The following is a 17,292-nucleotide window of genomic DNA, read 5'->3' on the forward strand; positions in this document are numbered from 1 at the left end:
ATACATTGAGTAATTTGAAGTTCGAACGATGAGAAATATGTATTATTCCTTCGAAGAAAAGTGTATCCATGTGCCGCTGGAGTCGAACCACAAACGTCTTCAAACAAAATAACAATAAAAAAGACCATGTTAACTTTGTTATAATTGTTCACAAGAAAACTTGTTTAATATAATAATTATAACATGCCATGGCAATTTCAATTTATCTCGTAATTAAAGTGAAACGTGCAATATTATGGTAGGTACTGTCAAACAATTTTATAAGAAATTAAGATTTAATTCATTAAATACATTAAAAAAATCATTGATTGAAACTACTCACAATAATTATGATAACGAGTACAAAATTTATTTTTCTTTATTTCAAGTCATTAAACAAATGCGCAATTTTATAAACGAGATGCATTAAATAATTAGATACATTAAATATATTTAGAAGTTTACATACACATATTTTTACTTAAGCGCTTAAATCGCTGCATCGTTACAAATATTAGCAGCTGGCCTTACAAATCTTACAATCATACGACCCAAAGAGATATATTCTATGGGGCCGGTTACACGTTCGTTCGCGCATTCAGTAAATAAAGACAAACACCGACGGCTGGCGCATTTGCCCGAAATCGGCTATATTTATTAGTATTCGGCATCATTTCTTCGCTGTCCACACTGGCGATTTATTTATGCGACTCTATGAACACAGCTCATAGCCAACCTCATTCTGATGGTGTTGTTTGAGGCCGGTAGACGATAATGCAGTGATTTCAATACTTACGTGTAGTACGTTACGTGGACTTTACTCAATTTATTAAAAACTTGCAAGGCTGGTTAGTTCTTCAATTTATAACGTGTGGCTTGTATATTAGATACCTATGTTTATTAGGTTGAATGTGTTTTTGCGATATTCATAAATTACGATTGCAAAGTTACATGTAATCTTACATATTTTGCCGAGCGGAGAATAGAACTGACGATCAAAAACCATAATGTGAGTACCACATTTGCTAAATTATTTTATTACATACGAGTAATTTTCGTGAATATTTTCGAAATAACTTTATTAATATTAGTTTGATGTTTGTGATTATATATGCTAATACTAAAGTACAAGTTTAATTAAAAATATTTATAACAATCTTAGAAAGTCTGCTATTAAATGCATTTTATATGATGGACGTAAATTACGATTTTATGCAAGTATAAAATCCATAGTTTATTGCAATTAATTACACAATATTTTAGATTATAATATTATGGATTTTAATTAAAACTTTTATTAACCCGTTAATTTAAAAATTATAGAGCAAAGACTCTACCTCCTTTAAAAATATTATCATCATTCCCATGGAATGGAGGAAAACAATTAATGTTGTAACATATTCCGAGTTAGGGATTTTAGTATATAATGATAATAATATTAAAATAAATAAAACTATTATAGAACTCTATTGTAACGTGCCATTACAAGTAGCAAAAATTATGACCTTAATTGTGATCTATACTAATATTAAAAAGAGGAAAATTTTGTTTGTTTGTTTGATTGTAATGATAAATGAATATGCTCAAAAACTACTGGACCGATTTTATAATTCATTCACCATTCGAAAGCTACATTATCCAAGAGTAATATAGGCTATATTTTATATGAAATATATTTGATAAATAGATTTTGAGGCGGTACAAAGTTTGCCGGGTCAGCTAGTACTAAATATGAATGTAGTATGCAACGTGATCACACTGTTTTTTTAATGATTAAAATTTAAGCTTCAAGGTAAAATTAATTAAAATTGGAATTATTAAGTATCGAAATGTAGAGGGAAAATAAAACAATAACAAAGTGCTAAAACAAATTACAACTGGAATATAAATGTAGTTAATGTTTAATAATAATAATATAATATTTTATATTTCCTGAGAAATCTTTTAGAAAGTTAATAATGACATATTCAAATTATTTATTTATATTAGTAGGTATTTCTGTGATGTCCCTGTAGTTCCGGGACTAGAATAGGGCTACGGTAACTCCTGCCTGTCGCAAGAGGCGACTAAAAGGGGGCTTCCGGGGTTGCGGGCGGCAAGAGTGGGAGCTCTAGCCGTCCAGTAAGCGATCCCGGGAAGGACGGCGGTATGTGTGGTCGCATAGCGTCGTGTACACCAAATGGTGCGGGAGGAGCGAAAACTGCTCCCCCAGGGCAGAGCCCGATCGGGGCATCGCGCTTGGAGGACTCCGGTTGCGTTCCGTCGGAGATCCCGGAGTTCTCCAACAAGCGTTGAGGACGGCCACCGGGGTGTTTTAGTGCGGTAAGAATCCCACATAACCCGGCGTCGCTCCCACGTCGTCGGGTACCTTTTGAAGGTTTCCCCCTCGTTAAGAAAAAAAAAGGTATTTCTGTGAGCAAAGCTTTGGTTTTAAAGAATCTAGTACAAAAAAAAAAGTGTGTGTGTGTCAGCTACGACGCACGATTGGAGTTTACTCCTTACGAACGATAATTATGATATATATCGAATAGAAAAAAAGGGTAAATGAACGCATCTGCTAAAATGATAAGAGAAACAAACATATATCTGTAATTATTCGGATTATTTATATTACTTCAATAATGCGTATTCATATTCATAAAGTATGTTACAAAATAATATAAATAATAATAATAATAAAAACAAGCGCGCAACACACACGTACAAACATACGCACACATTCAACTCTCAGACTGGAGGTAGTGAACTATACAGTGAGACTACGAAGTATCGCGCAAAGAGGAGACCCCGAGAATGAGATACGCTGTGTAATGTATTCCATCTCATTCTTTTACACGTTCAATCCTACGGATATATATGTTTGTCTCTTTCTACGTTACGCCTCAACTTTTCGTGTTACACTTGATTTTACTCCTCATAAAATTTCCGTACCGGGCCTTATAACTCAAATCGTTTCTTAAGGAGTAAACTCCAATAAATAATATTGATATCAAACTGCATCATTACTTTTTTAAAGTAACTTTATCCCTAGCCGGGAATCGAACGAGTTCATTTTGAAAAAAAATACACCCTCTATATTATTCCACTATCTGATAGTGTCGCTTATAAGGATCAAATTCTGGGAAGTAATGTCATGTGACAAATTAAAGGAAAAGGAATATTTTGAAGAAAATACATCGGCTAGGGAAAAAGTTATTTTAAAAAAGTAATAATGCAGTTTTAGTTTTTATCAAAATCGGCCTCGTAACTCCTTTCAGCATTTTTCGCTAATGCTTATAGTTTCGGATCTGGCCCTGAAGGCCCGTTTGTAAAATTCACCCTGTATAATCGGAAATTATGCTTTTTAACATCGTCACAAATTCGTTTCTCGGGAAGGATACCGGCTTTATGGAATGCTTAGATACAATGCTATAATAAGAAAAAATATTCCGTAAGAATCAGACGGAAAGCTTTTTGTGCAGTGCCAGGTTAGTTACCGCTGTGGTACCATTGTGTGCCATTGTTTTGTTAACACAATGTTGTGATAACATTTTCTGCACTCAATAAACGTTTAGATTCACGATATAAGGTTGCGTATGTTTCTTTAATTCTTATTCTCGTAAATGGTACAAATTTATTGCCTATAAATTTGTTCAGTGCATCTAATTATATCTACCTATCAGTGAAAACCTTAGATAATTAAACCAATTTTAATTATCTAAGGTGAAAACAATTAAAACTAATCTGGTGTCAAGGTACAGGTGGTAAGGTTATAAATATTGCTATAAATATTATCTCATTAAATACAGATTTTATTATTTTTTTTACAAATAGTTAATTGAATTGTCTGCGATTTAAAAGTAAAGGAATTTTAAAACTATGTTTTCATATATAGTTATTATACCACAATCATTAATTTATAGAGAATAGAGGAGATATGCGTTTTTTTATCCTTGCATAAGCCAGCATTTTTTATATAAAATTTAACCAACATTTCTAGTAAATTTTAATGCAGACATGACCGAGACAATAATACCGCGATGTCAAGTTTAGCATGAAAACAGAGCGTTCCCAAATGTAAATGTAAAGCATCATTTAAATTTCAAATATGTGTAGCAATAGGTTGAGTTCCTGTGGATTCGCTTGTAAATGTGACTTTATAAGTGTTCAGTACATTGAATAACAATGGACAATCAGGAGCATGTACTAAAAATATTCTAACCTTCTTCTAACCTTCGGTATTCCATTTCCATTCCACATAAATTTTACTATACATTTGAATTGTTTAATCAATAAAAAAAAGAAACTTAAATACGTTAGTAAAGTAGAGGAAACGTTTTTAAGAAAAAATTCACAGCATCATAATTATGAAATAGGTTTTTAACGTATTATAAAAATGCGTAGCACTAGCGTAGGCCCTTGTGTAGATGTTAACCTATGAGTAGGTACCTAAATACGTTGTCCCTGTAGTTCCGGGACCAGAATAGGGGTATCCCCTGCCTGTCGTAAGAGGCGACTAAAAGGGGGCTTCCGGGTTTGCGGACGGCAAGAGTGGGAGCTCGAACCGCCTGGCCAGCAACCCCGGGATGGACGGCGGTATGTGTGGTCGCATACCGTCGTGAACACCAGATGGTGTGGTGAGTTTCAAGCTCACCTGGGCGGAGCCCGACGGGGCAACGCGCCAAGTGGACTCCGGTTGCGTTCCGTTGGAGATCCCGGAGTCCTCTACGCAGCTCCGAGGACGGCCACCGGGGGGGTTTTAGTGCGGTAAGAATCCCACATAACCCCGTGCCGCTTCCACGGCATAGGGTACCTTTTGAAGGTTTCCCCCTCGTCAACAAAAAAAAAAAAAGGTAACTAAATACGTATGAGTCCACGAACTAATTAAGCAACGTCGGACGTAGATCGATAAAGGCAAATTTCAATGTGCATTTTCGTGCTTCGGAGTTACTTTTGTCATAGATCTGCTTTGGGCTGTTCGAAAATATCTGATATTATATAAACATGCAGGCCGTATACTGTCAATTCCATGTTTTGGCTATCAAGGATATCGAAATTCCACAATATCTGCTAATAGTAATGATCTTCTACTATGTACTTAACATGAACACGTATTGTATCCGTATAAAAGTATTTGTCCGAAAATAAAGCAGTTAGGTTTAGTTATGATTAAGTAGTGTAAGTTTCTTTCACGGTATGAAAAAGTGACCTTCCATGCGGTCAAACCTCAAGTTCGAGCTATAAGCCGGTTGTGGAAGTTTCTGGGAAGTCTCAGCCCGATGACGTAAAAAAGGAACGAAAAGCAATCGTTTCTCGTAAATCGCAATATTTCATCTTAACTCGTGACATGACATTTATGAATTAAAAGTAGCTTTATTATTTATTATGAATTGGCATTTATTAAATTACCTGATTTTATGTAATTTGATAGTTTTATTCTAATAATACTTTTTAATCTAATTTAGGAAGAATGTAGACATTATATTTCTATAATTCAATATTTGGCACGCTAACGTTGTACCGGAGTATCAGTTTAACATCCATAACTTGCAAGCATCTTAAAATCAAGTTAATGAGTATTTCGAGGGCTACTAATTCTTAATTGGATTTTACGATTTCTAACTTGAAAATTTGTTTATCTTACACATATAGCTATGCCATATTATATTATTATTTGGTATTTATTATAAATATTACGGGGTAATTAAGGTTTATGCCAGACCCCTATTGAAATCGCAAGACACTACTTACCTATGAAAAATGTTCTACATAAACGAAATATTTGGTAGATAAGATGCTATGATGCTAAATATGATGATTGCTGTAAACAAAAATGCTATGTAGGGATTTATTTTTAAATCAATTTGGAAGTATTTTGTTATCGGTAAATAAACTGTTTAAAATAATCGGGTAAAACTATCGTTTTTATAACACACCTTTACCACACTCTCTAAATAAAAAACATCAGTACTTAATCTTGATATTATTACATAGGAACAGGTGGAGCCTGCGGTGTCGTACTATAAAGGCCTCTAGCATCTTACGTATTTTAAACAGGCAGAAGTAAAAGTAACCAATCTGGAAGTATTTTTTAAATATTCTATTATTTAACTTTACTTGCATTTCTGGAAGTAGAAATCTTGCGTAGAAATCTCAGAATTTATGTCTGTGCCGTCAGCGACATGGAACGTGATGAGGCTCATCCTGAACTTTTTATATTTTAAGAATTTGTTTTTGGCTAGCAATGCAAGGATATTGCCATGTTTGCAAAGTTATTCCTAACTATGTTTATATTAGGCATTATCACTTGCGTCATGTGCGGGAGCGCATACGAGAAATATTTCGCTAATGTTAATTAGATAATACTTTTGTTAATGATCCAATTTGAAATACATTTCACAAGCAGTTGTACTAGTAATAAAATTCAGCGTGTATTAAAAGGAGAGATGGTTAGTAGTCCTCTTGATAAGCATGAAACACAAATGCTTAAGGGCACAAATCATGACCACATTTTTGTTCTGAAATGTACATTCGAGTTCATGAAGAGGCTTTAGTGAGTAGAAATCTCAAATAATCCAATCTTTCTTCCAAAAGGTCGGGTATCTTTTGAAAGATGTATCTACCCTCGAATTTAGGAATATGAGGTTCGAATTCTATGCACGCACCTCAGAATTTTCAAAGTTATGTCCGTACGTAGTAGTACGTAGAAATTATTTATTTATCACTTGCTTTAATGGTGAGGGCAACAAAAAATTCTCTAGAGGCGCGGTGGACCGCTTAGGTCCACCGCGCCTCATTCTAAGAAGAGACCAGTGCCCAGCTGTGGGACAGTAGTGGGATGATGATGTACTGTACTACTAATTCTATCATTGAAACTGAAATTCAAGCATTCTCATTCTCAGGGGTCCAAAGTCTGTTTCTAATGCACGCAAATGGGTCTATTAATCATCGTTCCAGACCAATAAAGGCTTTCTCGTGTATCATTGCCCTCTCCTATATATTATTATCTCTATCACATAGTCATTTTAATCCATCTATAACTTTTATTTCTTTAATTTAAGTAAGATTCAGCACATAGCGATAGTATTTTAATATTGATTTTTATAACGTTTTTTTAATTGTTACTCGTATCATTATCCGACTGCGAAAAGTGATAATTTTCTAGCGTATTTATGTATGTATGTCTCATTCTTTGGCGTACCCTACATACCAAACGTCTTGACGGATTTTAACTTAAGCTATATCGTCGGATTCTTCTAAATTGAGTTAGTAACATTAATTAAGCAATCGATTTTTGTTTTATGGTAGTTTATAATATTGTAGTTTAAACATATTGTAGATATTCTACACGAAATCAATTCGACAATGAGTAGCTTACTCATTGTACCGTTCTGTTAGTTATTTTTGCTAGTAGTGTAATGTTCACGACATACGAGATTGACACATGATTTTTTTGTTACATGATAATTGTTTTTAAGTGGCTGCAATGAAAGTGAACAGCTGTGATCGTCAATTAGTAGCAATAACTATTGAGAGGAATTTTATTTCATAAAAGTTATATCATAAAAAGTTCCATGTCATCTTCAACCCATTATTCTCACCCGTCTGGAAAGGCTTCAGGTTAATTCATGCTTTCTTTGCAATGGTTTCTTTGACTGATTAAAATCAAAACCAATTTTCGTTACCGTCTTTTCTGTTTTTTGAAATATAAGTAATTCAGTAATAAAAAATATTAATTGTTTTCATTTCGGTGGTTAGCTTACAATAACAATAGATATTTGCTGTATTTCCTAGTAAGTAGTTAGGGTAGGTTAAGTAATTAAAAGCTTTACGGATTAAAATATCATGATAACATTGATAAGTGTGCGTTTATTACCCGTGCTCCTATTTTAGGTTCGTTGTTACTATTTTATTGCTAGTAGGTAACTAAACAATGCATTGTTATGCATGGAATAATAATTTATCATGTGGAAATATTCGAGTAATATTAATTACGTTTAATATTTGACATTTAAACTAAAATTCAGCTTTACATTTTTTCCTACACTACCACCGGATCGGATCACTTCAAATGAAAATATCCGACAAGAGCTCAGCTACAATTATCATCGCCATCAATTACGCCATCAATTAATTATTAATAGTCATATTACGGGGCAAGGGTGTCCTAAAGACGATTTTTTTAAACCATAACAGAGTCCGCGCCATACTGCTAGTCCGTTCCGAATATAGAAACGAGTCGCGTCGCAATAGCAAATTGTAGATATTAGCGGGATGAAGATCGCCCGCTCTCGCCCACGGATACATAGTTGCGGTAGCGTGCCCTTAGGTTACGGAGTATATGCTAAGTAAAACCTTGGCGAAAAATCAATATTTTGTCTACTAACGATTGAAATTTAACCCGGACACAAGGAGGTCTAACACTATTAATATGTATGTACGTAAATACATAGGTAGATTGTTGACATAAACGATCTATTTATTTAAATAAGACAGTACATTATTATGATGTAATAAATATCTGTGTTATTACAAGTAATACATTGATAAGACAACATTATGAATTATGACCACCCCATAAGCGGAGGTTTCTGTAAGAAACGTTATGCAAGTTCGTAGTTGTTACGTAGAAGGTAAATTATAATTAATATCTCAATTCCGTTTTTATTCACTTGTTTGTTTTCCTTAACATGGATATTAGCCATAACGTTGCAAGAAGTAAATAACCTACTTAAAAGTAAAACACTTCGAGTCAGCATTTAATTTTAGTAATGATTTTTTAACACAACTATTTACGAATTGTACAATTATTCTTTTTGGCAGGAGTGGGCTTTATGCTCTGATTAAGATTATGGTTAATAGTGAGTATTAACGGAGTTTTATCCTTTTTCGAATATCACAAAAAAAGAGCGCAGAGAGGGAAATACCCTTGATTGAGGCATGTGGCCAGACATAACAGTATCTTCATTTGCGTGATAGTTCTCTGTACGATCTTCAAGTTGGCTGAAATATTTATAGTGTTTAAAGTTAGTTGGTACTTATAGTAAAAAATAAAATATTAATTAATTTATTATGAAGCATTTGTAACATAATAATAATATTAATAAGTAAGTAATAATAATTCGAAATTTTATTATTTAATAGCATTACAAACAACTTGGTCTATTGTCAATTCTACTTTATTTTTCGTTAAGAAGAAAACAAAGTTTATAAAAAAGTATAGGATTGCGGAAATGATAACATTACTGATAAGATAAGTACGGATAGGTCGTGATTTTACAACCAAAAATATTACGATCATTCATTATTGAGGGTCATTCATAGATTACGTCACACAAGAGTCGGGAGTCGAGATAAATTATTAAATAGTGTCATCGAAAATGATTAGGTATAATAATTATTATACTCGTATTTATAAATAAAAATTGAGAACTTGTTGCATGCGGACCACTACAGGTCTGTGCGGACCACACACTGTTTTAAAAATCGTGACAGACGGGCAGACAGCGAATTTTTAGTAGTAATAGGGTTCCGTGTTTTACCCTTTGGGTACGGAACCCTAACAAACGCGCCTATTACCTATTATTATATCTTAGTATGTCTATATACTTTATGTATATAGTTAAGGGTTAATTTTTGGTTTTAGTCAACATGGCGAAAGAAGTTGTTTTCGGAGTATGGGACTACATTATCATGACAGCTACCATGGTAGCCTCAGTGCTGATCGGTATTTACTTTCGATTTAGCGGAGGCAAGCAAAAAACTAACGAGGTAAGTAAAAATGGTATTGTCAGGACACTGTTGTCGATTATTTAAAATGAATAAGTGATTAAACTGTTCCTCGTTTGACTTTACAGGAATATCTGATGGCCAATAGAAACATGTCAATATTTCCCGTGGCAGTATCACTGATGGCTTCTTTTATGTCGGCGATTACTCTTCTTGGGGTATCTGCAGAGAATTACTACAATGGAATGCAATTCATTGTAATCAATATATCCTATGGAATTGCTACACCTCTCATCAGTCGCTTATATTTGCCAGTATTTTTTGGTCTACAGAAAACGAGTACTTACGAATATTTGGAGCTGCGTTTTGGTCCCCACATTAGATTGCTAGCGTCACTTACTTACACGTTACAAATGGTGCTCTACAATGGCATAGTGCTGTATGCACCAGCCATTGTCCTAGAATCTGTTACGGGTCTAGACAGACTGATCTCTATCTTAGTTGTAGGCTTAGCTTGTACATTTTACTCCACTTTAGGAGGTATGAAAGCTGTTCTTTTCACAGACTTACTGCAGTCATTCTTAATGCTCGGTGCAGTGTTCAGTGTAGTTGTATTTGCATCCGTGCAATTAGGAGGATTTGATAAAATATTTATAATAGCACAAGAAAGAGGACGACTGGATTTCTCAAAGTAAGTTGTAAATTTATTCTTTCTTTTTTATGAAATTACAACTATTTGTAATTTATTTTATAAAGTTATGCTGTGTATGCAGTAAAAATCGTAGTATTATTTTACTTACAGTTTTACTTTAGATCCAACGGTACGTCACACATGGTGGTCGCTTATTTTTGGAGGATGTTTCACATACATGTCACTTTATGCCGTTAATCACACGCAGGTATTTACATCTTATTTATACTACATTAGAGAGTATTTTATGCATGTTTTAAGTTAAATAATAATAATATTTAAATAATGTTTTGATTAAATTTTACTAGAAATAAATGTACATTGTTAGCATATTATTATTGTTATCTTTTATTAGGTTAAAATGAGTTGAAAAAGTCGCTTTTAGCACCTATTAGCGGCAAGTCAAAATATATTGATTAAAATTCTGGCTCTAACTTATTCTTTGCCTATGTTATAATTATAAATTTTGAAAACGTACGTTTTCAAAATCATAATTATTCATGCATACTGAGCAAGTGTGATAGAGGCTCGTGTTGTCTTCAGATTGCAATTATATTGAATACTTTCAAGGTACAACGTCTCCTAACAGTGAGCACACTAAGTCGGTCCCAGCAATGTTTGTGGTGGAGTTGGCCAGTGCTGTCAGTGCTCAGTATAGTCACCTGCATCAGTGGAGTGGCCATATTCGCGGTGTACAAGGATTGCGACCCGTTAGCTGCTGGCAGCATTACTGCGGTAAGTACAATCAATCAATATCAAATTCAATCTATTCCTATACCGTCAATCGACCGAGTCCGACGTAGATTACGTACTGCCTACTCGTACATTTTTTTAGGTATCTGATGAATAACATTTTAGTATTTAGGTACTTTATTTTTAAGCTAAATGTTGTGTTTTAGTACTGGTATTGGTAGTTACGTTAAAGTTAATATCTATATGTTGTTACGTTTTATCACCACGCGACTGTATCCCCACGGTGATCACTATTGTTGTGGGTACAATCAATCAACTTTGGAATATATTTCTGCGTAGCAACGCCAGTTGGTAACAATCAACCTCAATCAATTTTTTCCTACAGTTGGATATTTCACAATTTAGGTGACCTAAATGTAATACATTATTACTACTAGACTACGATACTAATGGACGTCAATAAAATATGGTTTTGGGAAAAAAAACATAGGCATATATGGATAACACATCAAACCAGATCTATAATTTTTTGCTCGATTCATGCACGACTGTCGCGTGCACGACCGTGAACGGTGTTTATATTTTTTAGGCTAAAAAGTATTTCTGTATGCTTTACCTATACACAGCGTAAATCTATTCGAGAAACAAATCGGTAGGCAAAAAAAATATACATAAAACGGTTTTCCGTTGGTTTTGGTGACTATTGCAGATACGTTAGTTGGTGATGGTGACTACCTAAAATACTTCGGACGCCTACTAGTTGCATTTGAAGTATAAATAAATCCATGTATCTTTAAGAAAGCTCTACAACACAACGAGCAGATATTGGTTCGTGACGTCACCAGCAGTTAGCGTTGTCATGTTCGATCTCGCCCTCGGCTCGCACGTGACTGATTTACCCACTCCTCGTGCACCCAAGTCAACATGACAGTAAATACAATCATAATATCTTTACACCGTTTCTACTGGATAAGTAAGTACGAATTTTGGTGTAGACTGACCAACTGATGCCGTACTACGTGGTGGACGCCATGCGGGTGGCGCCCGGGCTGGCGGGGCTGTTCGTGGCCGGCATCTTCAGCGCCTCGCTCTCCACCATATCGGCCTCGTGCAACGCCCTCGCTGCCGTCACCCTCACCGATTATGTTAGCAGGTATTTAGGCCTTTCGTTGTATAATTTTCCTGCGCAGTGGAGTAACATTCGTCGAGGTTCAACATCATTATCCATATTTAGAAATCCGTAAATTCCGTACTTAGTCCGTAGATTTTACAACACTAAATTCAACTGTAATTACTTCAGAATAATAATCGACCCGTTTGTCTACCAAGTGTCTTTGCTGAATTTCTATGATTAAAAAAGCTTTTCAAAATTTCTGTTAATGGAAAAAAGAAAGAAATTCGAAAACACAAAACATTAGACACCTACTAATTTTCAGATGGATTAATGTGAACCCCTCGTACATCCCCTGGCTAACGAAGCTGGCCGCTTGCGCTTTCGGTCTCGTGTTCCTGGCCTTGGCTTTCCTTGCTGAATACCTCGGAGGTCTTTTCCAAGCAGCATACACGATATTCGGTGCCGTCGGAGGCCCGTTGCTGGGCATGTTTACTTTAGGAATGTTTACTACTTTCGCTAATGAGAAGGTAATTCCATCTATTTTCATTGTTTTTGGGAATAACATACATATTTTCATTTTTTTGGGAATAACGTATCGAAAAACGGTCATTCAATGATATAGGTAATACATTTTCAGGGTGTCTCCGTAGCTCTGCTATCCGGTATGGCGATGACCCTATGGATGAATTTCGGTGGTCCTCGCCCCCCGATACAAAAGCTTCCCGTCAGTGTTGAGGGATGTGCACACAACGTTACCTTATCTTCTGCATCAGTGACGAATAACAGCGATTACTTCTACTTATACAGAATCTCTTATATGTGGACGAGTCCGGTGAGAATTTCTTAGGATTACCTATTGGTAATATACTCTTATCTCGTGAAATGGGGTAGTAATGAGATACATAATCATAAACGTCAATTGCAGATTGTCGCAAAGTACTTTTTCCAGATCTTATACCAGTAATGTGACCTACATTACTGATGCAAATTAATATTTTTAGTTGGGTTTCGTGTGGGTGATCATTGTGGGGACAATAGTATCACTGATATGGCGGCAGGAGCAACCCTGGGAGAAGGCTGGAAGGCTCCATCCCGACCCGGCTCTGTTTACGCCACCCTTAGCTAATATACTAAGGAAGAGGAATCAGAAGACCTCCGTCCAGGTATATGTATTTTAAATTAGAAAAGGCTTAGCATGTTCCAGTAGATGGGAAGATACGGGTAGAAGTTTTGGTCACATGAACTATTTAATGCAAATATTATTATTTGTATGCATCACAGAAATAAAGACGAACAAAAACTATAAATATATTAACAATTAAAGCTTTTTTTCTTCAATAATGCCTGCTTCCTTCAGACATATCTATATAACTATCATATCTCCTTTATATACTGTTACATTTTTATAGATATTACGTTAACTAAAGAAAAAGTAGATTAAAATTATTTTGGGCTTGTTTTTTCTCGTGTAATCAAAACTTCTATTGCATTTTGAGCAATGCTATTACTACGCTATATTATAGCTTATTGTTTGCAACTTTTTTTTTCTTAATAATACACATTATTACTATAATATGGACATTACAAATATGGGTACCATTTTCATTGCCTCTCTTAAATCTATTTCTTTTTCTTAACACTTCTCTTTTTCTTTTTCTTTATGCTTTACATTTTAATTTAATTATATAGCACGAAATAAATATAAGTTACAAAAGTTTATAGTTAACAGACACCTTCTGTATCTTAACTAATATTATTTATAAATTTATTGAAAAATAATATGGTGATAACCACAACAAAACAAATACAGGTCTGTGGTGATAACGGGTCATTTGTAAGGGTATGTTATTTTAAGAAAATAATTATATCACATTCTTTTAAATGAAGTGCTATTAAAAGTAAGCAAGTTGCATTTTATTTTTTATGAATAAAATATATTAAATTCGAATAATCATCCAATGTAATAAGAGTCAAAAACTGCGAAGTACTACTGAAATTACTTCTTGCTTTCCTATTAGTCGTGTCGTCCATATTCGTCTGACACCTTAGTTTGTTTCTAGATGGACACAAGCATTGTTCACTGAACCCACATGCTTCTGCTATGGATGTAGATAGCTTGCCAAAGTCACGTCAGGTTGGTATTTTCGGGTGTTTTCATATCATCATTTTCTTTGCGCTTTATCTATGAACCTATGTAATCTTAAAGTTTCCTTACAATTTGAGGGTCAGAAGTTCTTTCTGTGAAATCTCCTATAGTATTCCTCCTATAGTAGTAGTAGTAGTAATTCCTTATACTTTGTATCAAGCAAGGATCTGTTAAAGCAAATGGTTATAGGAACCTTTGTGGAAACCTTAAGATTATGGTAGGTTATTGTAATCCGCTATTTCTAATATTATCATTCATTGTTTTCATCATAAAGTTTTGTTTGCGTGGGGGCCTTAATATTTTAAGATTTTTTTGGTAAAAATATCTGCACTTAATTTACTGTTTACATAATTTAAGGTTACAAATAATTTACGGTTTCATCGACTTATTGATTTTAAAATAGTAGAACCCTTCGTGGTTCGTCTTCAGACCTATTTCCTCGTTATAACAACAGTGTTACAAGGATATCATACTTTTTCTAAACGTTTCTACTTAATCTTCAGCTACCTGCTACCTGCATTGCAATGTGGCCAATCTTAAGTAGGTAGAAATGTAACCTTTTCTAGAGTTTATAACAAATGTCAAAGGGCAGAAGTAGCCTACCATCAGGTGGACTGCCTGCTTGTTTATTACTTGTACGACTTTCTTATATTGCTTATGAATATTTTAAATAATATAAACATTTTTAAATAATACTGTGTAGTTAAGAGTGTAGGGGTCCTGTTTATTTTAGGCTTAAGCAATTGCGTACAAAATATTTTTTTAATATTAACTAAATCTTTGTTTTAAATTTCACATTGAGTATTATGTGTAATTAATACTTTGAATTTTGTATTCCCAGTGCGAACTCCTGAAGCCACAAGAAAATCACGATTAATGTTCCTGATAGTACTTGATGTTTCCTCGTATACTTTGCTCGCTTTTAATTTGTTTCTACTTAATAGCGGTAATGTTTAGTTTTAATATTTTATTATAAGGTAAATCGAACATGAACGTAGAACGTTCAAAATATAGAAATAAACGGCTACTACCTAACCATGACGATAACTTAAATCGCGCAAAACTGCGGTCTTTGAATTTTGAAACAAAACGGCTTTGCAGCGCCCGCGGCATGAGGAAGGAAAACGCTCCATGAGTTCTTAGCTTGACTCTATATGAGTGTATTCATACACAGAAAGTCTATGAAAACATTTATAATTTATGAGGTATGTAAGGAAATTTTGTAGGTACGAGTATGTGCGATGGTAAAGATATGGGTCCAATTGAAACCATATTAGTTTTCGGCAAAGCGTATTAGATAGAAGTGGACATAAATGAATTAGAGTGATGTGATATGTTGTGAAAAAATGTGATTTTTGAAAGTATTTCTTGAAGCAAGTTTTGAGTTTATTATAATAAGTAAAAATTGACGGCCTACGGACAGTCTCTCTCTGTGTGATAAAGCCGCGGGAAAAGTATACCTCATAAAATACAAAAAATGTCTGTAATTAAGACATAAACTACAGTATTTTCTTAATAACTCCTACAGAGTAATGTTTAATCAGTGTTTTAATATCAAATATTCGATATTTTATTATGTACTTTAACTATTTTTATGAACACGCATAAAAATAAAATTAACAAAATCTATTAAATCTCTAAATGAATGGTTACTTTAAGAACACTTGCCAATATTGTTTTCATTGCAAAACACATCTACAAGTATTACTTAATTTAGTGATGCAATAGTTTTATGCGCAAATAGAGAAAACCTAAACTACTGACTAGACTGCATTTGTTTTTTTCTTTTATTTTTTTAACATATTTTTATTTTATACGTACCAGTATATAATTTGGTGCCAGTATTAACTATAAAAATGTAACATTTAAAACAAATTAAACTAATTGTTGTAAATTGCGTCGTTACAAAATAATAATCAGGAGGCACGGCAGTGCCTCCGCCAAGTCGAGCCTATTTTTTTCTCTTTATTTACTATAGTCATAGATTAGTAAAGATACTTCGCCGCCTTGAAATTGAATGAAGCCACAAACGGCTTATTTTAGTAAGTTCTTTTTTTGTATTCTTGACAAATAAAAATAATTAAGAGAAAATTTACGACTAAATAACTAATACTGCGTAATTTACAATCAATAAATAATTATTTCAAATATTTTAGGGACATATTAGCACGGAGACGTGGCAAAACTTTTTTACGCAACTATTTCAATTCTCAAAACTGGGTACATTTTCTTGTTGGGAGTGAGTAATCTTTACTAATCTATGACTATAGTATTTTTGATTTCTGTTTGTCTAGGATTTTTGAAATAATTTAAGATGATTTACGACACTATAATTTACTTAAAATAGCATTATTATTTGATAGGAAAGTATTGAATGGTTCAAAATACATGGTGATGAGTGTAAGATATTACATTTACCTTATGTTACAAAGTTTCAAAGCATTATGATGTGATAATACTATACTATAATACTACATATTTATATTTGTCATAATATACACATTTTATACTAAAAATATATTATTCATAAAATTCCTATTTTTCACAAATTTGGTGCATATTTGCGTTTTGTTTTATGCTGTGTGCTTAGATTACATTATGTATGTTTAGATGTAAAAAGGTTAGGTTGTTGTAATGCAGTGGAACATGAAAAACCCTATATTAGTACTCTATAAGTAAGGAACCACAATACATTCATTGTGTGACGTGTAGGTACCTATTCCCAAATATGAAAAAGAAACCTCAGTACTTATGTATTATAACATGTACTTAACAAATATTCTTAAAAATGCGTACAAATGTAAATTGAATATTTAATGAAGTGATTTATTTTAAACAAAATATCAAATGGTTTGTATTTTCATATGGTTAATATGTATTATAAACGACGAGTACTTACATTTTACAAATTGCCTTGTTAACATTTATTAATATTAGGTGTAGGTAATAAGAATATCAAAT

At 33.7% G+C, this 17,292-nt stretch overlaps 1 protein-coding gene and 1 non-coding gene across 3 annotated transcripts; both read left to right on the forward strand.

Moving 5' to 3' along the window:
- Positions 1-544: 544 nt before the first annotated feature.
- Positions 545-16,240, forward strand: LOC140750363 (putative sodium-dependent multivitamin transporter). 2 transcript variants are annotated; one of them, XR_012103197.1, is made up of 11 exons: positions 545-988; positions 9,605-9,729; positions 9,816-10,378; positions 10,490-10,586; positions 10,949-11,113; positions 12,067-12,224; positions 12,508-12,712; positions 12,823-13,017; positions 13,187-13,348; positions 14,246-14,319; positions 15,173-16,240. XR_012103197.1 is itself a non-coding variant. In XM_073083841.1 (10 exons), the coding sequence occupies exons 2-10, from the start codon at positions 9,610-9,612 to the stop codon at positions 15,206-15,208; spliced, it is 1,701 nt and encodes a 566-aa protein (XP_072939942.1). In that variant the 5' UTR covers positions 545-988; positions 9,605-9,609; the 3' UTR covers positions 15,209-16,240. The 2 variants fall into 2 exon arrangements, 1 of the variants encoding a protein (XP_072939942.1); XM_073083841.1 differs by lacking the exon at positions 14,246-14,319.
- On the forward strand, positions 6,386-6,475 carry LOC140750503 (U6atac minor spliceosomal RNA). Its single transcript, XR_012103219.1, has one exon. It is a non-coding gene; the product is annotated as a U6atac minor spliceosomal RNA (small nuclear RNA).
- Positions 16,241-17,292: the final 1,052 nt, after the last annotated feature.

This window comes from Epargyreus clarus, unplaced genomic scaffold (assembly GCF_041222505.1).
Source record: "Epargyreus clarus isolate Ecla_fem2 unplaced genomic scaffold, WU_Ecla_fem_2.2 ptg000019l, whole genome shotgun sequence".
Taxonomy (NCBI): Eukaryota; Metazoa; Arthropoda; class Insecta; order Lepidoptera; family Hesperiidae; genus Epargyreus; species Epargyreus clarus.

Bases quoted from the DNA above. Each gene is read 5' to 3' on its own strand.
- LOC140750363 (XM_073083841.1), top strand. From the start codon at position 9,610: ATGGCGAAAGAAGTTGTTTTCGGAGTATGGGACTACATTATCATGACA. The intron at 9,730-9,815 runs GTAAGTAAAAAT...TTGACTTTACAG, and splicing joins GCAAGCAAAAAACTAACGAG to GAATATCTGATGGCCAATAG. The intron at 10,379-10,489 runs GTAAGTTGTAAA...TTTTACTTACAG, and splicing joins GGACGACTGGATTTCTCAAA to TTTTACTTTAGATCCAACGG.